Consider the following 23,178-nt stretch of genomic DNA (forward strand, 5'->3'; position numbering starts at 1 on the left):
GCGGCACCAGGCCACAAAATGAATACACTGAGTCACGCCGGAAGCGCTACGGCTGTCGTTTGGATTTCCAGGAGAAAAAGATTAAGGAAGAAGGTCGAGAGGCTCAGGAACGTTCAAAGAAAGCGAAAACGATGATTGGTCTGAAAACTAAGCTCTACCTGGAACAGCGGCGTGCTGAAAAACTCCAAAGGAAAAGGACTCTCCAGAGGCTAGAGACGAGAAAGGGCAAACAAGAGTGAGGAGACGCCACCCCCCCCCCAGCAGGGCCTGCAGGTGACCCAGCCTAGGGGCAGCCCCCGCGTAAGTCCTTTCCAATGTGACTGAACAGAGGAACAGAGCAAGCGGGGAAGTGGGGAGTTCCTTTACCCGGATTCGCGCTTGGGAGACACAGAAGCACTAAGTCATTCTCAGGGAAGAGAAAGAGGAAAGTGTGGAAGGGGACGGTCACTAGTCCGCCTTGCCGGAGTCGCTCTCCTCGGAAACCACCTGCGCGCGAAGGTTCATTGGCCAACGGGCTTACCTGTCACAAAGGCCCAGTAACAGCCTGAAATGAAAGCCACCTTTTGGGGACGCGGGGGGGGGGGGGGGGGGGGTGCTCAGCAGGTGAGTGTCTGCCTTGGGCCCAGGGTGTGATCCGGAGTCCGGGGATCGAGTTCCATGTCAGGTTCCCCGCAGGGAGCCTGCTTCTCCCTTTGCCTGTGTCTCGGCCTCTCTCTCTGTGTCTCGCATGAATAAGTAAATAAAATATTTTTAAAAATTCTGTTTATTGAAATTACTTAAGACATTTCATCAGTCTCCCCTTTATTTCTTTTCTTTAAAAAGATTTTTATTTACTTATTCATAAATAAAGCTGGGAACACGCAGGACCATGGGGCCCCCGTAGCAGCACCCTGGAGTTGGGGCAGGGGCGGCCCCGCGGGGAGGCCCCGTTCCCACCCAAGGCTCGGCCGCAGGTGCACGCCCTTCTCTAGGCGCCTATGCCAGGGTCCGTGTCTGCGCCAGGGCCCCGACGTGGCTCCCCCTAAGGATGCCCACTCTGACTGGGGGGAGCCCCACCCCTTGCCCATGGCTCCGGGCAAACCCGCTCCAGGAGGAGGCCTGTGCCAGGCGCACAAGGAGGGGTGGGAGGCCGGGATGGTTTTCCAGCTTCCAGACCACCCGTCAGCCCAGTTTTGGCTCCAGTCCCCCAAAGCAACATCAGGACACTCTGCTGGTGGCGGCCAGGGGGTGTGGGCCCCGGGCGTGCGGGTCCCCCGTGGGGGCCGAAGCGCCTCAGGTGGGTCCTTGAGAGGGGGGAGCCAGCTGGGGAGCACCAGCCGCCACTGCCGCTGGGATCCCTGGTCTCTGACCTCTGTCCAGATCCGCCCACGTCGGGGCCATAAAGCCCGAGGAACCAGCGGGAGGAGCAGAGCAGGTCTGAGTCACTGGATCCAGTTACTTGGATCTGAACTACAGGTCCCCAAGAGCACCGTCTACACTGGGAAGGGGGCCTCATCATGAGGAGGTAATGCCCAACGCCCCTAAGCCACCCAAACCGGGCGGTCTGCTTGGGTCCGGGAGCCCCGGGCACCCACGTCCCGGCTCAGGCTGGTTCCGGGAAGGGAGCTGGCGGGGGAGGAAGGGGTGGCTTCTGTCCTCAGGCCGGGGTTTGGCTGCGGGCCCCAGGGCGGCTAGAACTGCCCATCCCGTGTCTACCTTGGGACCAGCTTGGAGGGACTTGCCTGGGAGCCCCTGACAGGGTACCCTGTCCCCTGGGGCCCCTTGGCGCCTGGAAGGGGAGGCAGGAGGCGCTGGGTCAGGAGGAGAGGTAGGGGTCAGATGCTGCCCGAGGGGACAGTCCCCTGGAAGCTGGGCCGGGGGGTCCCCTCCTTCCTGGGGACCCTTTCCCCTCCTCCCATGAGCCCAAGCGCTCCCCTCGCCCTCCTGGTCTGGGGGCTTCTCCTGGGGCCCCCGGCTCAAGCCAGAGGCCACGCCTCCCCTGCAGGGAGGTGGGTCGCGGCGGGGCTTGGGGTCCCTGGGCCCCCTTGGGAGTCCAAGCTGCCTTCCTGGGGAGAGGCCACTGGTTCCGGAGCCATGGCCACACCCCCACGCCGGGGACCCAGCTGCGACCTCACCTATGAGGTGCTTTCCTGGGCTTAGCTGGACAGTGAGGTGGGGGTGTGGAGTCCGGACACGTCGGCGCGGGGCCACAGTTCAGCCTCCGTGGGTGGGTGCCTGAGGGGCAGGGGCCCTCCCGAGCAGCCCGCCGCCGGCACGCCCCCGCCCTTTGGCCCCAGCGCCTGGAGAGGGAGCCAAGGGTTCCTGCGAGGGCCCCGTGCTGGGCCCAGACCGAGGAGCAGGACGGAGGCCCATAGGGCATTTGAGTTTCTTTGAGCAAAACCAGTTAGGCCTGGGCAGCCACATCCTGCAGACAGGAGGGCGTCGGGGGGCGGGGGGGGGGGGGAGCGGGAAGGGGGGGTGAGGACCAGGGGATGCCCGTCGCCGATGGCCTCCAGGCTGCCCCGGCCTCTCCTGCCTCACTGCCCTCAGGATCTGTTTCTGGGGGAGCTGAGCCTGTATTTAGGGTCCGGGTGGGCGACCTGGGGCTTGGGGTGGCGAGTCCGTCGGGTGCACACTGCGCCCCGGTCAGTCTCCCGTCCTGGCCCCCCTGGGTGAGGCTCCCAGGACCTTATAGCTGGGCCCACGGTCACCTGTCTAGCGTGCATGTGTCCCCTCCGTTTGGCCATTGCTCCCTGACTCCCTGCCTGGGGCCTGGAGCTTGACGCCTCTCCCTGTGCACCCTCCTGGGCACCCTCGGGGCTTCCTGCGGGGGCGCCCGCACCACCCCGCTGTCCACCTGCAGCTGCGACGGGCCAGGTGCTGACTGGCCATGCGGGAGCTGCCGTGCTGGGCTTTGGGAGGCAGGACGCAGCACTCTGAGCCTGGAGCCCAGGACGCCGCCAGCGCCCCGCTCTGTGCCGGGAGGGGAGGGGAGGGGAGGTCTGGCCAGCATCTCCCCCGGAGGCCGGCAGCGTGGGGCTGTCGCGGCTGCTGGGGGCAGCGGGGCAGAGGCCGCGGCCCGAGGGGCCTGGGGGCTAGTGTGGGCCTGGGGCCCCCGCGCCTGGGCGTCCTCAGGGAGAGAACACCGCGCGGACAAGGCCGGGCCACGGCAGGGGCGTCCCGGCGGGAGCTCCGTGGGCAGGGCGGCCCGGCCTCTCCCCATCCTCTCTGGTCCTCTCAGGCTCCTCCTGGTCGCCGGGCTGGCGGCTCTGCTGCTGCGGGAGGCGGGCTCGGCTACCTTGGCCCAGGTACGTGCGGGCCCTGTACCCGGCCCCCAGCAAGGGAGGTGAAGACAGGGCACAAGGTGGGGGGCCCCGACGGCAAGACGCCCGTGGGTGCCGGGTGGTGGACTGAGCAGGGGCGTCCGCTGGGCAAGGCGGCCCAGGTGGAGCAGGGCCCCGATGCCTCGCGCCCCGCCGGCCAGTCCAGGGCTCGTCCTGTCCTCGTGCCTCTGTGCAGATGACCGTGTGCCCCCACCCGTCTCGTCCCACCCCGCCCTGCACACCTGGGATAGACCAGGTCAGGGGAAGGCCCCCCCTACCCCCCCGCAGCAGATAGCAGGTCGCTCCCCGCGGCACCGCTTCGTCCGCCGCCCTGTGCTCAGCCTGCTGCACCGAGGCTCAAGGGCAGGGCCCTCCTCGGGCCACCGGGGTCCAGACGCAGCCCCAGGGGTTGCCCGGTCTCCCCGTCCAGCCCCCAGCGGGTGGGGTGCCCTGGCCGGTGTGGTCCTCTGCCCTCGGCCCTGTGCAGGCCACGGAGCACACACCTGCCAACTCGCTTCCAGGGCCTCGTCAGGACCAACGGCAAAGTCGGGGCCCCTGAGCAGGACCCAGACGGGTGAGTGCCCCCAGCACCCCTTCCACACCCCCTGCTCTGGCCCTGCCGGGGAGCCCCCTTAGCTAAGGGCGTTGGTGGGTGGAGGAGGAAGGGGCAATGCTCCAGCCAGTAGGGCCCCCTGGGATCTGTCAGCGACCTGTGGGGGCACAGGCCGGGGTGGGGGACCTTCCCGCAGCGACCAGACCCCCACACCCCGGGCCACAGCCACGGCCGGAGGCGCTGTAGGTCGCACCCCCTCCCCGCCCTCGCTGGAGGCATTTCTCCCCGGGGTCCCCCAGCCTGTGAGGGCCTGGCCTTGGAGCAGGGGCTCCTGCCCAGCTCTCGGGGTCTCCAGGGCCTGGAGGTTTGCTCAGGGGACGCCCTTGGGGACGCAGCTCAGGGATGTGGTGGGGATGCCTGGGCTGTGGGTCTGGGTCCCCTGAGGGTGGCCTGGCTGTAGCTCCCCGCGGGGGGAAGGCGGGGATCAGTGGGGCTTGTGTTGGGCCCCGGGGCAGCTGGCCAGTAACGGAACCCAGCCGCTGAGGACCCTGGAGCTGCCGAGGACCCTGGAGCCGCCGAAGACCCGGGTGCGGAGCAACCGGCCTCGAGCTAGGGCCCCCGGCTGCTCACTGGGTGGTGGACCCCCAGGTGGGGCGGCCCGGCTGCCTCCTGGGGCGCAAGCAGACCTGACCAGCTGTGCTCCCAGGGCCCGGGGCGCCCACATGCTGGAGACGCTGAAACACGACAACCAGCCCATGGGGCTCCTCGTGGCTCCAAAGCTGGCAGCTGCCACGTGGGCGACATGGCAAGGTCAAGGTGGGCACCCCCGGGGGGCAGGGTCCTGGCAGGGAAGCCGCGTGGGGCCCACTTCCCTCACCCCCCTCTTGTCTGCAGGCTCTGAGGCCCAGGCGGGGGCGGAGGACACCTGGGGCCGTGCCCCCAGCTGGGACCCTGAGCCGGACCGCGACAGCCTGTACCACCCCCCGCCTGAGGAGGCCCAGGGCCCGGCGCGGCTCTGGCCGTGGGTGCTCCCACCTCAGCAGGTGCTTCAAGGGCCGGAGGAGGACCGAGACCACATCTACCACCCCAGGGAGGCCTCCTGGGGGCCCTGACCCTCCCCAGCTAGAAAAATAAAGCTTGCAGAGGCCACGAGTGTCTTTGGGAGGCGCATCCGTGGTCAGAGACCGCCGTCTGGGGAGGAAGGCCCCGGTCGTCGCAGCTCGGGAGCCCCCGAGGCCCCCAGCCCCGCAGCCCTGCTCCCCGAAGGGCCTGTGCCCTCGGCGCCCCCCGGGCCTGGCGGAGGTCAGCCCCCCACAGACGGGCTGCCGGGGCGGGCAGGACTCAGGCCCCCACTCCCGGTCCTCACTCTCTGGGTGCTTGCCCGGCGCCGTCTGAGGCCCGGGGCTCCACACCCCGCCCTTGGGACCGTGGGCTCGGGCGCAGGGACCGAGCGGGAGGGGCTGAGCCGCATGTGCCCGGGGCTCCCGTGTGGCAGTCACGGCCTCGCACCCGGAGGGAGGGAAGCACTTGGCGCCTCCGCTCCGCACGCGGGACACGGTGAAACACCGAGTGGAGGCCACCAAGCTCTCGCCGCTGCCCGGGGACGGTGAGCTTGTGAGGTGACCTCATGCCCCAGGCTGGGTGTCCGCCTGTGGGTCCCCTCTGAGGACTTGGACGGCAGCCCACACCCGAAGCTCTGCTTGAGGGCCCACGTGCCTCACCGCCCGGCGTCACCCCGTGTTCCTGATGGAGGGACCCCAGATGGACCGTGAGCTCACAGGGCAGCCGGGCGGCGTGAGCACTGGGACCCCGCGCGGGCTCTGAGGCCCGCACAGCCGAGGGCTCACGGTCCCTCCCCTCCCTCCCGTCCCTCCTCCCTCCTGTCGGTCAAGGACGGCATCTCTGAGCCGCGTGGGTTCGGGCGGCGCCCGGCTCGGACGCAAGGGCAGGGGTGCCCCGGCCCTGGGCAGCCCGGGGAGTCTGTGGCCAGGTCACGTGGCCGGGAGCCCCTGCAGAGGCCGGGCCAGCTGGGGGCCCGGGAGTGCGCGAGCCGCGTGAGCAGGAGACAGCGCGGAGGCAAGAGACTCCCAGGTGTAGTTTAGAACACGTCACTCAAGCCTCAGTAAGGCCGTTCAGAGGCGTCTGTGTGGCGGAAGTGGCCGTGGGCTCAGGGCGCCGAGGGTAAGCCCTGCAGGGACCAGGGCACGGTCCCCCCCCCAGGCTGAGCCCCGATGCTCAGCCCAGCGGGCCTGCCTGCCCCCCACGACCTCCGGGACACCAGCCCTGGTCCCAAACACGGGAGCCAGCGGCCCGGGAGCCCCGTTCATGCCTGCGCTGGCACTCACAAGGCCAGAGGAAGGCCTGGAGGAGGGGAGAGGCTTGGGGGAGACCCTGGGGTCCAGAGCAGGGGTGGTGGGTGCTCCCACCTAAGACCAGCCCGAGCCCCAGCCCACTGCCTCCCTCGTGCCGCCTTCAGGCAGGCTGGCCTGCGCCTGTGGGGTCGGGGGGCGCCCCCCGGGGCCGGTACCACCCCTTCCCCCTGCCATTTCCCAGGACCCGGAGGCCCCACAGACGGAGCAGAGCCCGGCCCCCAGGGGAGCGGCCCCCTTGCCACCACCTGCCACCACCTGCCCTTCCGCCTGGTCTCCAACCTGGTCTCCTCCAGGCCCACCCGAGCGTCCCCAGCCCCGGGGCTCCACCTGCCGCCAGGGCTCCTGTGGGGCAGTCACCACCCGCACCCCCCCCCCCCCCGCCTCTGTGGGGGCTGCAGGCCCATGAGCTCTCGCTCCAAACCCAGGGGCCTGCTCAGAGTCAGGCCACCCAAACCTGCAGGGCGGGGGGTGGGGGTGGGGAGAGGTCTCCTTCCCCCCTGGTGATGGGGGTCGTCGGAGGGGCCAGCGGCTCCCCTGTGCGCAGCACCACACAGGCCTTTGTGAGGATGCGGCTGTTGTTGAAACCTTCACATCACTGCCGTAAATCGGGTGACCCGGGTCCCCGGCGGTCCCCCCACCCCGGCCCGGCCCCTGGGACCCTGCAGCTAGGCGGGGGCGGGGCCAGTGCTCTGTGGTCCGGCTCAGGCATCCGGCTGCGTCTCTGGGCCCGGTGGTCTAGGGCGCACCCAGGGCCAGCACCCCCTTCCTGAGGATGAGGTTTCCGTAGAGAGCCGTCTCCCTGCGGGAGGGGCGGAGCTGAGCACCACGGCCGGGCCCCCCGCGACCATTCCCGCCCCCCCCCACGGGGGGAGTCCAGGAACTAGTCCTCAGGCAAATCCCTTGACAACCCTGTTCCCCGTGGGGCCTCTAGTGTCAGCTGGGGTAGGGGCCGAGGGGGGGCAGGGGAGCGCCCCAATCCACCCTGACCCGCAGGACCCCGCACTCACCCAGTTGCTACCACGGCAAAAGCCTTCTTGGCGCGCTCATAAAACGCAAACCTCTCTACCGTGGCCAGGGCGCCCTGGAGGCACAAGGGGCGCGAGGGCCTTGCTCAGAGGGCCTCGGGGCCCAGCGGGCGCAGGGGCACGAGAGGCAGGGCCGCTCAGGGCCTCCCTTCTCGGTCTCCCAGCTGGGGTCCCAAGGGTGCTCAGCCTGTGAGTGGGGAGGACTGGACAGGCAGGGACATGGGGGGGGTTGGCCAGCTGCCTGGGGCCCCGTGTCCCTCGGAGTTGGCGTGAGGGCCCCTCCTGCCCCCCTGCCCTTCAGGTGGGTCCTGCCCAAGACGTGCCCGTGGGAGGCCCCGGGAGGGCAAGTGCATCCCCTCGCACAGCCTCAGGCCAGGGATACCCCGCAGCCCCTGGCCCCCCTCGGTCACCTGGGCCGGGCGAGGGACCTCTGGCAAGGAATGGATCGCGACCCGAGAGGGCAGGAGGCTGGGGGCAACCCCATCCCCAGGGTCACTCTTCCGGGAGGCTGGGACAAGTGCAGGGGGGTGTGGGGCCCCGCCTTTGACTCCTCCCAGCCTCTGAGGAGGTGCAGAGGGTCCCGAGGGCCTTCCCGGCGGGGCTGCACCTCACCCCACAGCCGGCCCCCGACAGGATGGACTGGTAGGTCCCCCACACGGGAGTCTGAAGGCCCCTCTTCCTGTCGCTGGGCACCAGCTCCATGACGGCAGCCTAGGGACAGAGGGGGTGGCTCTGGCCTATGCATCTGGCTGCCCTGGGCTCTTCCAGCCCCCACCCTGCTGGGTGACAGCTCAGGGCTCCTCTGACCAGGACAGGGCCCTCTGGGGACGCCTGCCCCCCCCCCCACCAGCCTTCAAGCAAGTGGACCCTCTGGGGCCTGAGGAAGCAGAGACGGAGGCCCAGAGCGGGGAGGGGCGGCGGGGCGACGGGCGCTCACCGGGCTCTCCACGTAGGTGTCCAGGGGCAGCAGCTGCAGCACGGCCTCCAGCAGCGGCGGGATGCCCAGGCCTGAGGGCGCAGTGCCACCTCAGGTCACGCTGCCGTCCCTGCCCGCCAGCAGTGCACCCGCCCTCCCGGCCCCCGCACGCCCTTTGCCCCGGGCCCCAAGCCCCAAGCCAGCCAGCAGGGATGGACTTGGGCCAGGACAGAGCAGGGGCTGCCGGCCTGGCGACACTTGCCGGGGTCGCACGGGCACTGCCCTGCCCTGGCTCAGCGCCTGAGGCTGCGCTGCCCGTGGGCTCGCCCTTCCACCCCCCTCACCCCACACCTCGCAAACCTCAACACTCGCCAGCAGGGGCACCTGGGCCCCTTCCCTGACCCCAGGAATCCCCCCGTGACCCCTGAGCTGCCACCTGTACCCTGGGGCTCTGGGAAGAGGCTGTTCGTGCCCCAGTCTGCCCCCAGACCCATCCCACTGGTCCCCAAGGTCCCTGCTCTCCAGTAAAGCAGGTTTCTGACTGTTAAAGGAACTCCCGCTGCTTGTGCAACGCCGACAACTGCTTGTGCGGAGCTGGTGACAGCCCGTTGGGATCTCACGAGCCTGCCGCCCTGAGCGCGTTGCGTTCTCTTCTGCATTTTTCCCGGCTTTTCTCTGCTGTCAGGCTCGTACCTGGCTCCGACTCCTACCGGTTTGTTTCCCGGGCGCAGGGCATGTGGGTCACGTGGCAGCTGGGCCGTCCCCTGTCCCCCAGCATTTCGGCCTTTCCCTTGTCCCCTCCTCCTTGGGGAGGAAAGCATGTTGGGGCACCTGGCCCCCAGCGTAAGCTGAGGCCCGGCTGGCTCTTCTCCTTCCGCAGGGAGTGGAAGCCACGGCCACTGGGTCGGGGGCCAGCACCGGGCGAACGGGCCTCAGACCACTGGCCGGCTCTGCCCACAGGGGCTGCTTGACCCTACACCTCACATCTCCGTGCCTCAGTGGTCTCAGTTTTGCAGGGAGGGTCGTGTCGCCGCTCCTGGCACTGCTGAGGGCGGGGAGCCAGCCAGGCCCCACCTGAGCCCACTGCAGCCAGGTAGGAAGGACAGGGCAGGACAGGTGCCCTCACGCCAGCCCCTACTGGTACTCACTCTGCTACTGCCTTCATGGTGGAGACCCGGCCCCAGGCCCCCCAGCCAACCTTCTGCCCCCCCAGCCCCCCGTCCCCGCCGGGTCTCCCCAGGGCCAGAGGGTCTCAGACACAGAGCACGTGGGCACCTGGAGTCTGGGAGGTGAGGTCACCAGTACTGGGATTTCTACAGCAGAGCAAAAGCTGAACACGTGACCTGGGTCGTGGGGGCCAGGGGTGCACCTGTGCTCAGCCAGCCAACAGCCCGCTGGGCCTCAGTTTCCCCACTTGCAAAAGTTACCAAGAGGTGTCTGAGCCGGAGCAGGAGGCCCAAGGTCACCGCTCCGAGGGGCCCTGGGTCGCGGCTGGGGTGGGGGCAGGGCGGGGCACCTGGGCAGCTGGCACCGCCGCGCCCCGGGGCGCTCACCGTCAGCGCGGAGCTCCTCGGGGCCGCACTTGCATATGGAGGACGTGGGGAAGTTCACATCTGCGAGCACTGCAGGGCCCGCCACGCCGTGAGACACCCCGCTGGGCCCCAGCCCCTCCCACCGCGGGCCGCAGACCACGCCCCTGCCCCTCCCCCTCCCCTCAGGGCGGAGGGGGTCTCCGAGGGCAGGAGGAGCTGCAGGTGTCCCCAGGACGCGGGTGGGGATGCCCCCCCCCCGCCCAGGGCTCCGCCCCCGGGGGCCGCCGTCCCGACCGCCGGGCTTACCCCGGCCTGGGCGGGGGTGGGGGTGGGGGCAGCAGGGGGAGCCCGGGGCGGCCGGAGCAAGGCCTCCACCCCGGACCCGGCTCCTCCCGGACCCCAGCGGGGCGTGGGGCGGTGGGGGCCCCGCGCGCGCCTCGCCGGGTCTGCCCGGGGGAGGGGGTCCCGAGGCCCCGTCCCCGCTCACCGATCTCGTCTCCGTGCCCCATGCGCGCCAGGGCGTAGAGCAGCTCCGGGGAGAGCAGCGCGGGGACGCCCTTTAGCACCACCATGGTCCTGGGGCCGGGCGGGGCGGGGCCTCGGGAAGGGGCGGGGCCAGAGGCGGAGCCGGGCTCGCCGGGAGGGGCGTGGCCCGCACTCGGGGGCGTGGCTTCGGGGAAGGGGCGTGGCCTGCGGCCGGTTGGGGGGGCGGAGTAGAGGGTCCCCCCGCGGTGCCCGGAGGGCTGGCCACCCCGAGGACCGCGGCCGCGCCTCGCAGGCTGACCGGGGCTGGGGCGACCACCGGCCCGGCCTCTCCGGCATCCTCCGGGGCCCCGCGTCCCTCGCCGGGTCCAAGACCGCAGCGCCCGGAGCTCCCCGCTGCCGCCCCAGCCCGCCGGGTCCCTGGTCGCTGGGTGAGGGTGGCCCGACCCCGACTTCTTCGGCCCGCACCGTTCGCAGGACACCCGTGGACCTGCCCTGGGGGACAGGCAGGAGCGGCCTCTGGGCCAGGCAGGTGTGCCGGGAGCACCTGGTGGGGGGTCTCCACCTGGTCTCCCAGGCGCCGGGACCCCTCGGTGCAGAGTGGGGTGCAGCGTCCCAGCCCGGGACAGCAGTGACCTGACTGCCCTTCCTCCTCAGGACTGCATCTTCCCATCCCCCACCCACCAAGATGGGGTGTCTGGCGGGGAGGGGGGGAGGGGTGGTGGGGCTGGATCCACCCCTCTTTCCCTTGAACAGGGGGAGCACCTTGCCTCCAGCTGCCAGGGTCTCTGCCAGCTTGGCCCTTGTCCCTGGAGACTGGACTCTCGGTGCCCGGCTCCCTCCTTAAGCTCTTCAGAGCCAGGCCCCGGGCACACTGCTCTCCTGGTCAGGTGCCACCACCATCCACTGCACTCCCTGCGGGAAGATGCCCCCCCTGGGCTGCACGGCACAGCCCCCCTGTTCAGGCCCCAATCCTGGTTGAGGGTAGCAGACTCTCCAGAAGCCGCGGGCAGCCCTGTCGGGGCACCTGGCACTGAGATGGGGCCTGTTCCCTTCCCTTGAACCAGGGGGGCCTTCGCTGGGAATGGTGCTGCCTGGCTTCTGAGCTAGATCATAAGGGCGGTACGGCTTCCTCCTCATCCTCTCCCTCCTCAGGACTTGTCCTGGGACCCAGGCACGGGATTGGCAGGAAGCCCAGGGCACAGAGAGCCTCCCTGTGCACGTGGTGGCCTTGGCCCCAGGTAGGCCCCGCTGGTGCAGCACCAAGCACCAGACGAGTGAGCGAGGTCCCGGACATAGCGCGGTGACGAGCTGACCCACTGTGGCGCGTCTGGGTTCCTGACCCACAGCCTGCCCGATGCCGGAGGCTCCTGGGCCCTGCCGACACTGCCCTCGGCCTTCCGATCCCTCTCGCACACTCAGGCTGGAGGCAGACAGCGGTGCGGGTACCCACGCGTGTGCTCACCCGCGCAGGGGACACAGTCCCACCCAGAGCCGTGGCCGGGCTGTCTCCCTCTGGAGCCCGCCTTCCTCCGCTTCCTTCCCGGATGGACTCATGGCCGGTGCTGTTGTCGTGACCCCCAGCCCTGCGCTGACATGAGATGCTGGGCGGCCTGGCCACTCCTGGGAAGGTTTTATACACCAGACAACAAAGCCACACCAAAACCTGATGAGAATCAAGGTGCCCGTTTTACTGCTGGGCCCTGGGGAGCCCTGCTGGCCGAGGGAGCCAGCTGGGAGCCAGCCTGGGATCTAGCAGGGCCGGGAACACAGGGCCTTGGGCTGGCCCCGCTGGGCATGATGGGACCAGGAGCAGTGCAGGGAAAGGGGAGGGAAGGCCAGCAGGCCCTGCACCTCGGCCACCCAGGCGGCATAGGTGAGAAGGCGAGGATTCGGCTCTAAAAACAAATCAGAATCCCAAACATGGAGCCAGAGGTCCATTAACTCCGAGGGGGTGGAGCTTCCATATGGGGCTGTGGCCCTCGGGACAGTCCTGCTCAGGGTTGTCAGCAATGCCTTCTGTCTCCCGCAGCAAATGGCACTGAGCCTCATGGCCGTCCTGCTGGGCACCAGGGCACACCCGATGCCTTGGAGACTGTGCGTCCCAGGGTCTGCCCTGGTTCTGATCCAGGTCTCGGCATTTAAGCAAACACCCTGGGGGCCCCCTGGTGGCTCAGCAGTTGAGTGTCGCCTTTGGTTCAGGGCTTGACCCCAGAGTCCTGGGATCGAATCCCACGACGGGCTCCCTGCATGGAGCCTGCTTCTCCCTCTGCCTGTGTCTCTGCCTCTCTCTCTCTCTGTATCTCTCATGAATAAATAAAATCTTTAAATTAAAAAAAAAAAAAAAGGAAGGGGGATCCCTGGGTGGCTCAGCGGTTCAGCACCTGCCTTTGGCCTGGGGCGCGATTCTGGAGTCCCGGGATTGGGTCTCGCATCGGGCTCCCTGCATGCAGCCTGCTTCTCCCTCTGCCTGTGTCTCTGCCTCTCTCTCTCTCTATCATAAATGAATAAATCTTAAAAAAAAAAAAAAAAAGGAAAAAGGTAAAAGAAATGCGGATGCACAATTCTGTTTTCATAAAAAGAGCACTGAGCCATGTCGGTGTATGCAGGTGCGTGTGTGTGCATGTGTGTGCACAGAAGCACCTAGAAAGCTACGTTCCAGTTAACAGCGGTTACCCTGGGAGTGTGCCGGGTGACTTACTTTCTGGACTTCCCTTCCGTTTGACCGTTGTCACACAATGACAAAAGTCTGAAGAGCGACGTGGTGTCTGCTCATGAGGAGAGGCACAGCGTGATTTCCGTCCGCTGCGTGCCGGTGGCGCCCTCCTCCGAGCGTCACATTCAGGGGCTGCGAAGCTGCACAGCGGCCGGGGATCGCGCGTCCATCTCAACACGGCAGGCTGTACGGAGTGAGTCTGGCATCGAAAGATCTCAGTCCCTGGGTCAAGTAAAAACTGACACACACCACTGAGGGCTCACCAGCAGGACTTTTTTTAGGGTCATTTATTTGACAGAGAGAGAGAGAGCTCAAGTGTGCACACGAATGTGGGGAGGAGCAGACGGAGGGTCTGAAGCCGACTCCCCACCAAGCAGGGAGCCCGATGCAGGGCTCAGCCCCACGACCCTGAGATCATGACCTGGGCTCAGTGCCGGCCACGTAACTGACTGCGCCGCCCAAGCTCCCCTCGTGAGACTTTGTGTGTGTGTGTGAGAGAATTTTTGATTAAGAATCTGCTCAGTCAGAATGAGAACAGGCCCCAGACACGGAGTCTCAGGACGGCCCCCACTCAGGAGAGCGAGAGCCCCTGCGTCAGAGAGACCGCGCGCCGCCTACAGGGCCCTTTACTAGAGAATTTATTTGCTCCTAAGACCGTCAGACCGTGATTTCTGTCTTCGAGTCGAGGCTTGGGGCGGAGGCGGCGGCGCTCACTGGTCTTTGAAGCTGGCCTTTCTCTTTTCCACGAACGCGGTCATCCCTTCCTTCCGGTCTTCCTGGTGGGAGAAGGAAAATAGGCAGAGATGGGCGCTCCCGGTTTCCTACGGGCGGAGGCGCGGGCTCGGCCCGTTTCTGGGTTTGTTCTCGGTCTCCTGGGCTCCTCTGACAGATTCCCAGGGTGGGGAGGGTCCTGCCCCGGGACCGCCTGCGCACCTGCGCACGGCCTGAACCCCGGGCACCGGAGCCCCCAGGGGTGATCGTCCAAGAACCACCGCTTCGTGTGTCAAACTCTCACCCAGGGAACCTCAGACGCACCTGTTTGGGCCGTTCACTAATTCGCCCCTGGGTTTAGTGGCGGTCCGCGTGGAGGACCATCCTGAGCGCCACGGAGCAGGGCACAGGCGTGCAAGCCCTAGCCTTACACCTTCCCTGCGCGCACGCACGAGTGTGCACGTGGTCACACGCACACCTTCACTTCCTCGAGGGCCACGGCCGTTTCCAAGCTCCCATAGAACACACCTGTCTAGGACGCTAATCGCGGCAGGTGGGTTTCAATGCCTGTTACGAGAAGGACTGCCTCTCGCTCGCTGTCAAATCCTGCAGGACACTGTTCTGAAGCCTCAGAACGCAGCATTAGATACATTCCAACTCCACACCAGGTCGTTGGAACGATCTAGAAAATTACGGCAGATGGATTGCCTTTAAATACAGGAGGCTGCCTGCCGTTTAAGGGCCCGATTCCTGATTCCTGAGACCTTGGTCAAGGATGTAACGCTTCATACGTTGGGCAGTTATGTGCTAATTGTGCTCGTGGGCAGAACGCATCCGATCCAGCTGCGGGGCGGCAGACAACTCGTTTACCGCAGCCCTACGGGGACCTCCCCAGCGCACTCTCTGGCGGGGCCCCGCGTCCGTCCACCCCGACGCTCACTCACAGTAGCGAAAGTCGCATAGAAGAGCTTCTTCTCCAGCCTGTTTCCCTCCGTTAGCGTCATTTCAAAAGCTGAAAAGAAATCCCTTAGGTTATGACCCAGGGGCAGATGTGGGAACAGACAACTCTTCATGGGGACAGGAAACACTCTCCACTGACCCAAACAACCTCGATTTTGTCGTGATATTGTGACCTACACGGTCGCCTACGAACACCCCCCCGCCCCCTGCCCCCCGCTTCCTGCCAGCGGCCCCACAGGAGAGGAACAAGGAATGGAGTCAAGAGTGCGACGGCCAACTCTGTGCAAGCACAAGAGGACTGGGGGGCCAAGAGACTCACATACAACTTATTATTTTTTAAAATGTTATGTTGAGAGAAACCGTGAGCGTGTACGTGCAGGCGCAGGGGCAGGGCGAGGGGCACAGTCACAAGCAGACCCCCGCTGAGCATGGAGCTGGAGCCGGAGCTCGGCCCCCCGACCTGACATCACGACCTGAGCCAGGAGTCAGATGTTCTGTGGGCTGAGCCACCCAGGTGCCCCCCCGGAATTACATATATTTTTAAAAGCATTAAAAAATGAGAATGAAGGGGCAGCCTGGGGGGCTCAGCGGTTTAGCGCCGCCTTCAGCCCAGGGCGTGATCCTGGAGACCTGAGATCGAGTCCTGTGTCAGGCTCCCTGCATGGGGCCTGCTTCTCCCTCTGCCTGAGTCTCTGCTTCTCTGTGTGTCTCTCATGAATAAATAAATAAAATTAAAAAAAAAATGAGAATGAAGGATGAAAACCGTAAAAAACGCTGTGCCATAACCGAGTCCTGGGCGGGCAGGGCACCGTGGCCCCGGGAAGGCGAGGTGGTGTCCCTGGCTGAGCACCTGGACGGACAGCAGGCGCCTGGACAGCACAAGCAGCAGGGGCCGCCTCCGCGTGAGCTAAGTGCTCATCCTGTGGGGACACGTCACCCACGGCGGCTCAGCCAAGGCCAGCAGCCTGGGGGGCCCGCCCACCTCCCTGCAGAGGAGCCGCAGACCCGAGCATCCGGCTCACAGCCCCCTGGCCCCCTCAGCCCCCCGGCTCACAGCCCCCCAGCAGGCAGTGGCGAGCAAGCCGGCAGCTGACCCCAGTGCCGAGGACAGCAGGCTCCGTGAAGACACAAGGATGCTCAGTGGGGCCAGAGCTGCCCTGCCGGTAGGGCGGAAGGAGAGTCCGGGGCAACAAGGAGCAGCCTGGACTGTCCGCGGTCACCCGGGTGTCCCGTGAGCCTGTGCCGCCGCCAGGCTGCCCCACGGCAGGCACAGCCGTTGGCCGAGGACGGGGTATCGTCCGCCAGGTCCCGGGACGTGCACTGGGTTTCCTGGGAGCCCGGCTGGCTTTCCTTCAGGGACCGTCCTGGCCTCCCGGCCATTTCCCTGCACCCCTGCACCCCTGTCCCTCTGCCCCGCAGGCTGGCTCCTTCCCTGGGTCCTGATACCAAGGACGCTCGGAACATTTCAGGACAACGTGTGACACAGGAAACAAAACCCAGGACTCCACCAAGAGCCAGAACCCCACCATCAAGAGTCCAGGGCCAGTTAGGACGCGAATCTGGACTCCCGGCTGTGGGGCTCCTGTGCCGTCGGGCCCTCGGAGCTTCTCCTACCTGCGTTCACGGACTCCTTGGCCATTGCTGTTACGATCTTAGAATTGCTGGCAATTTTCTCCGCACACCGGATGGCTTCTTCGACCAAGGTCTCCACGGGAAAAATTTTGCTCACGAGACCTAAAACACACAGGCGGGCGCCAAGTGGAAGCAGCACTGGTGGTGCCCGAGTCACGGTGCGGCTCTAGAGCTGGGGCTGTGCGGTGCTAACAAGGGGCCGCAGAGTCCCCGAGTGGGGCCACCAGGCTCCTACAGACACATCAACAGGGAGGAAGGGCGGTCAGCCAGGGCGGGGAAAGGGTGTGTGGGCGGAGGGTCTCGGGGATCCCCCACTGCTGACCCGGGTGGGGAACCGGGATGGTTTTATCAGGACTCTAAGCACACGTCTACTTTAGCTGCTCTCGCGTCTGTGCCGCGTCCCAAGTAAAACACAGTCAGCCGTCCCCTGGGTTCTCAGGACACCCGAGATCACTGTGCTCGTCGCCCGTGGGTGCAGCCCCCCACCCCTGCCTCCACTCGGCTCCCCGTGAGGGTGGCTCTGTGGGGTGGCCCTGGCCCGCACCTGCTTGCTTGGCGTCCTGGGCAGAGATCCGGTCACCGGTGAGGACCATCTCCATGGCCAGCGACTTTCCAACAGCGCGGGTCAGTCTTTGGGTGCCCCCTGCACCTGCAGAGGTAGACGGCCACAGGTCACAGTCGGCTCCCGGCCAGCGCACGCCAAGATGACACGGACACACCTGCAGGCAGCTCCGAGGGGCGGGAGGGGCCCGCTGGGTGGGGGCAGGCGGGCAGCAAGGAGGCAGCCCACGAAACCTCAGGGTGGCTCCTTTCCACAGGGGGGCCGGCATATCGGGGCCCTGCAGCTCAGAGGCTGGCCCGGCCCAGCCTGGGGGGCAGCAAGGGCTCTGCCCCCCGGCCGCCCTGGGCGTGGCCTGTCCCCGAGCTCCCGTCCTTGCTGCCCCCGCCTCCTGCGGAGCCGACGCCCTGTGGCAGGAACACCAGCGGTCTGCCCCGTCATCTGCCCCACGGTGAAGCCTGGGCCGCCCCATGAGCCAAGGGACCACCTGAGGGGGACCCACAATCCAACAGACCCAGGCGCTGCCTCAAGGAGGAGGAGACCGTGGGCATGGACGGGAAGAGCCCAGCACCCAGCAGAGCTCACGCAGGGCTTTGCTCACCCTCAGCCGACCCCAGACGCACCTCCTGACCTCACCGTGCTCAGCAGATGTCCTGGGCCCCGGGTTCCACATGCAGGCCAGAGACCCAGGGGCCAGAAGCCTGGAGTCCTCATCAGTGGCCCCGTTTGCCCACAGCTCCCCTCACCCACCTCATGGGGATGGGATTCCCTGCTCTGCAGAACCCCAGGTCACCAGCAGGAATCACTGCAGTCGTAATGCAGTGGGTGGCCCAGCCCTTCCCAACAGCGTCCGATAAGGGACCGGGCGGTCATCAGGGAGCCTGTGCAGCCCCGAGGCCCCGGGGCCACTCTCGGAGCGCTGTGTCCCCTGCGGCTTAGTGTGCTGGTCAGCTCAATGGGCAGAGGGCACAGCCAGGTGGCCGCCTGGCCGGCGCTCAGGGGACAGCACAGGTCCCTCGCCAGGTGCAAGCTGCAGACTTCTGTCTATTACCGGAAACGCCCAAAAGCTCCCGAGGCTCCGGAGAATGGACCTGGAGACCTTACGCCAGAGACGTCGTCACTCTTTACCTGGGATGGTTCCTAGCAGGATCTCCGGCTGTGCAAACTGGGCTTTCTCTCCAGCATAAATAATGTCACACATCATAGCGAGTTCACAGCCGCCACCAAGCTGCAAAACACGAGGGCCCGCCAGGCGCCAGTCAGAAATTCAGTCCATTTGCTTACTTGAATTTGCAGTTAAGATGGACACGGCCCAGAGCGTAACCGAGATTAGCACGGAGACACGAGGTGAGTTAGCCACGAGGGCCGACGCTGGCGCTTCCCTCTGTGAAGCGCCCACGGCACACTCTTTGAGCTCTGGGGTCCCGCGGTCTCTGCGGGGCCGTGGGGCTCGACGGCAGCCAGAGTCCGTGAACCAGCAGGCACCACTGTGGTCCAGTGAACCTGACGGGCTGGCCTCGCCTCACCCACACGGAGCTTCATGAAAGGATCAGGAGCTGAGCTGCCCTCAGCTTCGCTACCATCGACCCAGGGCCTCTGAGGGTCCACGCGCCCAGAGACCCTGAGGCCACACAGAGCTCTCGATGGCAGCAGAAGAGGTGAGCCTGCGAGTGCGGCGGCCTACAGCCTAGCGGAGGGGAGACGTTCCCAGGAGTCACGGAGGCTGTGGGGAGGGGCTTTCCCAACAATGAGTGGGAAGCCAGCAGCGGGACAGCCACCACGAAAGCTGTGCCACAGCGCGTCCTCCCTGCACTTCCGGGGTTTGCAGTGACACTCGGCAGGAGCGGCGTGCGGAGAGGGGACTTGGTCTGACACTCACAGCGTAACCGTTGACGGCAGCTATGACCGGCTTCTTGACCCGGGCAAGTTGGTCCCAGTGGCTCAAGAACTTGCTCGAGTAACAGTCCTGGAACGTTTGGTTCTGCATTTCCTTGATATCGGCTCCAGCTGGAGAGAGGAAAGGAGGTCCCGGTTACCAGAGAGCAGAGACCCCGCTACAGCTGCACCCCCGGCCCGCAGGGAGCCACGAGTGTGCAGTGTGTAGGCTCCGGGGGCCGCTGGGAACGGCCACCTGCACGGAGCCGGACAGCGGGGACAGCGGGACAGGGCCTGGACTCGGACGGTGAGGCTCATTCACCAGGCACGGACTGAGCGTCAAGGACCCGAATCCTCTGGACGCACTGACTTTGCTGGCACAGCACACACGTTAGACGGGCAGAGCGGCTCTCCGAGCGGGACCGGCTCCGTTTACACTTCGTGTTTACACCCCAGGCTGCTCACGCCGCCGCCCGCCCCTCGCACGCCTGGGCGACCAGCGCCCCGCTGCCCACGCACCTGCAAACGCCTTCTCCCCGCCCGTGAGGATGATGGCCCCCACGGCCGGGTCCTCCTCGAAGGCCTCCAGGGCCTGGTTGAGCTCTGTCATCAGCCCATTGCAGAGCGCGTTGAGTGCTTTGGGGCGGTTCAGCTGGATCAACCCCACGTTGCTGTTCTTCCCCTTCTTCTCCGTGATGATGTACTGGAAGTCAGCACCTGGGGGAGGAAAGCATTTCCACCCGCGTAGGCATCGGAGCAGCGGAACTGACCCGTCAGCAGTCAGAGTGACCCCCACCGGTCCCCTGCCCAGTCCTCGGGGAGCAGCACACAGCTCTCTGCCTCGTGGGTGGCCTTTGCCCCAGCACCTACTTCCACACAAATCTGAGCACGTCTACCCTGTGACTCAGCAGGAACGAGGGACGGGGACACAGGTTCCTTCCCCCTGGGAGGAATGGCAGCTGGGGGAGAGGACGGAGTGGGAGGCGCACGCCGCTGAAGGGTGACTGCCGCGGCCCGGACAGGAGGGGTGACCTGCGAGGCCGCAGGTGGGTGTCTACCCGGTGGCCTGAGGAGCACAGCGCCCCCCTGGGGGTCTGGTGGGGAGGAACTCAGCAGAAGGGCTAAGCAGGCGCGCTCCGCAGCCCAGGAAACGATTGCTGCCCGCAGGTCAGGACCCACAAAGCAGCTCATCACAGGAACTGAGGGTAACGCCAACATGCCCTGGTAGCCGGGCAGCAAGTGGGTGCCTGGGTGAGGGAAGGAGCTGCAGGGACACCCCTCCCCCAGCTCAGGGAGGGCCGAGTCCCCAAGGAGCACTGCGGCCCCGGCCTGAGGGCTGAGTGGACGGTCGGGCCAGCTGGGGCAGGGAGAGTCTGAACAGACTCGGGAACAGCAGCAGGCGGGAGGGACGCGCTGCGCACAGAGCACAGGACCTCTGCCAGCTCCCAGGCCCCACCTGCACCGCCTCCCTCAGTTCCATAAATCCTGCAGGATTTTACCAACAACCAAACTGAAACGACCAGAACACTTGGTCCTAGCACTTGGTTGTGAGCCCCCCAGAGCTTGGCAGAGTGAGGCAGCAGGTGCTGGCAGGGGTGCCCAGCGGGACAGCAGAGGGGTGGGGCGGGCCCTAGGAGGAGCTGGGGCACTGATGGGCTCTGAGTGGAGGAGGGCGAGGTGGGGGGGGTAGAGCAGGAGTGAGGTCCAGGGGTCTGGCTGGAGGAGGGGTGAGGTCGGGGGTCCGGCCGGGGGACGGGTGAGGTCGAGGGGTCGGGATGGAGGAGGGGTGAGGTCGGGGGTCCGGCGGGAGGAGGGGTGAGGTCGGGGGTCCGGCCGGAGGAGGGGTGAGGTCGGGGGGTCCGGCCGGGGGAGGGGTGAGGTCGGGGGGTCCGGCCGGGGGAGGGGTTAGGTCCGGTGTCAGCGCCCCGCGGCCTCAGCCCCCCGCTCACCCGAGGCGAAGCGGCGCAGGGCGGCGCAGCGGGGCTGGGGGCGCAGCGGGCCGCGGACGAGGGGCAGCAGGACGCGCAGGGCAGCCATGGCTCCGCGAGGACAGCTCGCCCGCCCCGCCCCGCCCCGCGGAGCCGCCCCCGGCAGCGCCAGTCAGGGCCCGCCCCGCCTCCGGGTTGGCGTCGCGAGAAGGCGCAGGCATCGCGAGACCAGGGGGCGGCGGAAGGGGGCGCGGCGACGTGGGGGCGGGGCGGGGCCGGGAGCGGAAGGGGCGGGGCCGGGCCGGGGGCGGGGCCTCTGACTCCCCGCTGGCCCCGCGGGCCTGCGGCGCCTCCCCTGACCTCGGGTCTCTGCCCCAAGCCCCGGGCTCGTTCCCCCACTTCCCGGGCGGCCCTGCGGGCTGGAGGCGGGGCGGGAGCCGGACGTCGGGGCGCTGCTCGCGGCACGCGGAGCCCGCGACGCCCCGGCCGCGCTCCCCGCCGCGGAGGTGTGCGGGGGCATCCGGGGCTGGTGACCCAGGTCGCCCCTCCCCTGCGCCCTGGGCCTGTGGGCCTGGCCCGTGCAGTGGCGCGGACGCCCGTGACTCCAGGCCGTGGGCAGTTTAATTAAAGGAAGATCAATTAAAAAAAAAGGGAAGATCGATTTTAACGACGGTTTAGTCTTGGCGATGACACTGAAGCGTGGAGACTGGATCGCCAGGCCCCGCCCGGCTGGTGCACCCGTGCACGCGGGAGACAGCCCCTCTAGTAATGAAAAGTGAATCCCACGCTTTTAAATAATAAAATTCAAGCCAGAGTCGAACACTCAGCAACGTGTGTCTCCAGGTTGAGGGTCGAAGGAAGAAACACCCCCGGCCTGTGCTAAAGGGTGTGGGTGAGGGCTGGGGGCTGGGGTCCGGGCGGCGGCAGAGAAATGTATTTGCATTGACCTTCAAAATAAAATTGGCTTATTTTACCAGCAAAACTGGGTTTATTCAGGAAAAGCAGAGAATTGCAATTAAGGACATGCAAGCTCTAGGGCCAGTGCAGCGGAGCAGGCGGGTCTAGGAGGGGTTGCTCTGACCTCCACTGGACACCAGCAGGAGGTCAAGCTGAGTTGCAGGGGGGTCTGGGTCCTGTGGACCTGGCAATGTTCGCCTTTCCTGTTGGGGCCTGCAGTTGGCTCCTTTTTCTTTCTTTTTTTTTTTCTTTCTGCAGTTGGCTCCTGTTGAGGATTCTTCCCTTGGGGTCTGTCATTCACAGATCTGTAATCAGCAGGGAGTGCTGGCGCTCCCCTTTTGGCCTCCCCACTCCATTTTGGTCAGGTTTCCCTTTCTTAATTTCCATATCTATATATCTGTATTTAGGTAAATTGGGCTTCAGCAAAATTAAGAACTTTTGTGTTTCAAAGGATAGCATGAAGAAGGTGAAAAGACAACCCACAGAATGGAAGGAAATCTTTACAAATCGTATCTGGTAAGGGTGTTCTATCTAGAATATATAAAAAACACTTTATAACCCCGTTAAAAAAAAGACAAACCATTAAGAAGTGGGCAAAAGAGGGGAGCCTGGCTGGCTCAGTTGGAAGGACATGCTGCTCTTGATCTCAGGGTACTGAGCTTGAGCCCCGTGTTGGGTATAGAGATTAAAAAAAAAAAACTTAAAAAAAATGGGCAAAGGACTGAACAGAAATTTCTCCAGTAAAGATACACAAATGGGGGGCAGCCCGGGTGGCTCAGGGGTTAAGCATCTGCCTTCGGGCCAGGGCGTGACCCTGGAGACCGGGGATAGAGTCCCACCTCCGGCTCCCTGCATGGAGCCTGCTTCTCCCTCTGCCTGTGTCTCCACCTCTCTGTGTCTCTCATGAATAAATAAAATCTTAAAAAAAAAAAAAAAAAAGATACACAAGTGGCCAATGCACACACACAAAGGTGCTCGATATCATCAGTCACTAGGGCAATGCAAATCAAAACCACAATGAGATACCGCTTGGTACATAGTAGAGTGGCTATCACCAAAAAGACAGTAAGTATTGGCGAGAATGTGGAGAAATGGGAAGCCTTATTTATCGCTGGTAGGAATGTAAAATGATGCAGTCACTTTGATAAGATAATCTGGCAGTTCTTCGAAAGGTTAAACAGCGTGACCACGTGACCCAGCAGTGCCATCCCTAGGTATGTACCCAAGGGAAATGAAAACACGGCTCTACAGGAAAACATGTTCATGAGTGTTCATAGCAGCATCCTTCACCATAGTCAAAACAGTGGGAAAAGCCCAGATGTCTATCAGCGTGAATGGATGAGCAAAATGTGGGGTGTCTGTACGATGGATGCGCTATAATGGATTCAAATACACAATGTTGTTTGGCAATAAAAAGAAATGAGGTGTGCTGGTTCATGCTACGCGGGTGAACCATGAAGCCATGCTGAGCGCGAGAAGCCGCACTGAAGGCCGCATTCTACTGTTGAGCCCACTTCTGTGAATGTCCAGATGGACAAATCCACAGACACAGAAAATTGCCAGGGGCTGCAGAGGGGGCGTGGGGTACTGCTAAATAGCGAGAGGTCACTTTTCGGAGTGATGAAATATTCTAGCCTGGGTTGTGCTGATGGATTCA

General features: G+C 65.4%; 3 protein-coding genes across 6 annotated transcripts; 1 reads left to right on the plus strand and 2 right to left on the minus strand.

Annotated features, from left to right (window-relative positions):
• The first annotated feature begins 1,341 nt into the window (after positions 1 to 1,341).
• PRAP1 (proline rich acidic protein 1) lies at positions 1,342 to 5,004 on the plus strand. Of its 2 annotated transcripts, none has more exons than XM_026010641.2 (5): positions 1,342 to 1,504; positions 3,221 to 3,287; positions 3,824 to 3,876; positions 4,562 to 4,671; positions 4,750 to 5,004. In XM_026010641.2, exons 1-5 carry the CDS (start codon positions 1,497 to 1,499, stop codon positions 4,965 to 4,967), a joined length of 456 nt encoding a protein of 151 aa, XP_025866426.2. In that variant the 5' UTR covers positions 1,342 to 1,496; the 3' UTR covers positions 4,968 to 5,004. The 2 variants fall into 2 exon arrangements, with proteins under 2 accessions (XP_025866426.2, XP_025866427.2); XM_026010642.2 differs by having other exon boundaries at positions 1,348 to 1,504; positions 4,562 to 4,665.
• Positions 5,005 to 6,784: 1,780 nt separating this feature from the next.
• FUOM (fucose mutarotase) lies at positions 6,785 to 10,341 on the minus strand. 2 transcript variants are annotated; one of them, XM_072740525.1, is made up of 6 exons: positions 10,188 to 10,341; positions 9,722 to 9,790; positions 8,190 to 8,260; positions 7,865 to 7,963; positions 7,235 to 7,308; positions 6,785 to 7,026 (listed from the first exon to the last, which is right to left on the minus strand). In XM_072740525.1, exons 1-6 carry the CDS (start codon positions 10,270 to 10,272, stop codon positions 6,963 to 6,965), a joined length of 462 nt encoding a protein of 153 aa, XP_072596626.1. In that variant the 5' UTR covers positions 10,273 to 10,341; the 3' UTR covers positions 6,785 to 6,962. The 2 variants fall into 2 exon arrangements, with proteins under 2 accessions (XP_072596626.1, XP_072596627.1); XM_072740526.1 differs by lacking the exon at positions 9,722 to 9,790 and having other exon boundaries at positions 10,188 to 10,312.
• A 1,512-nt stretch (positions 10,342 to 11,853) lies between these two features.
• On the minus strand, positions 11,854 to 20,740 carry ECHS1 (enoyl-CoA hydratase, short chain 1). 2 transcript variants are annotated; one of them, XR_011997640.1, is made up of 9 exons: positions 20,586 to 20,740; positions 19,156 to 19,353; positions 18,641 to 18,768; positions 17,890 to 17,989; positions 16,747 to 16,851; positions 16,185 to 16,304; positions 14,555 to 14,622; positions 12,885 to 13,675; positions 11,854 to 12,696 (listed from the first exon to the last, which is right to left on the minus strand). XR_011997640.1 is itself a non-coding variant. In XM_072740520.1 (8 exons), the coding sequence occupies exons 1-8, from the start codon at positions 20,671 to 20,673 to the stop codon at positions 13,610 to 13,612; spliced, it is 873 nt and encodes a 290-aa protein (XP_072596621.1). In that variant the 5' UTR covers positions 20,674 to 20,740; the 3' UTR covers positions 11,854 to 13,609. The 2 variants fall into 2 exon arrangements, 1 of the variants encoding a protein (XP_072596621.1); XM_072740520.1 differs by having other exon boundaries at positions 11,854 to 13,675.
• Positions 20,741 to 23,178: the final 2,438 nt, after the last annotated feature.

Source organism: Vulpes vulpes, chromosome 15, assembly GCF_048418805.1.
Source record: "Vulpes vulpes isolate BD-2025 chromosome 15, VulVul3, whole genome shotgun sequence".
Classification (NCBI taxonomy): Eukaryota; Metazoa; Chordata; class Mammalia; order Carnivora; family Canidae; genus Vulpes; species Vulpes vulpes.

Coding starts and splice junctions, on each gene's coding strand:
- PRAP1 (XM_026010641.2), top strand. Junction 3,288..3,823: donor GCTCGGCTACCTTGGCCCAG/GTACGTGCGGGC, acceptor ACTCGCTTCCAG/GGCCTCGTCAGGACCAACGG. Junction 3,877..4,561: donor CCTGAGCAGGACCCAGACGG/GTGAGTGCCCCC, acceptor CTGTGCTCCCAG/GGCCCGGGGCGCCCACATGC.
- FUOM (XM_072740525.1), bottom strand. CDS start 10,272: ATGGTGGTGCTAAAGGGCGTCCCCGCGCTGCTCTCCCCGGAGCTGCTC. Junction 8,261..9,721: donor CGAGGAGCTCCGCGCTGACG/GTGAGCGCCCCG, acceptor CTGCGCCCTCAG/GCCTGGGCATCCCGCCGCTG. Junction 7,964..8,189: donor ACACCTACGTGGAGAGCCCG/GTGAGCGCCCGT, acceptor CTCTGTCCCTAG/GCTGCCGTCATGGAGCTGGT.
- ECHS1 (XM_072740520.1), bottom strand. CDS start 20,673: ATGGCTGCCCTGCGCGTCCTGCTGCCCCTCGTCCGCGGCCCGCTGCGC. Junction 19,354..20,585: donor CCTGCGCCGCTTCGCCTCGG/GTGAGCGGGGGG, acceptor TTCCTCCCCCAG/GTGCTGACTTCCAGTACATC. Junction 14,623..16,184: donor CAAGGAGTCCGTGAACGCAG/GTAGGAGAAGCT, acceptor ATTTCTTTTCAG/CTTTTGAAATGACGCTAACG.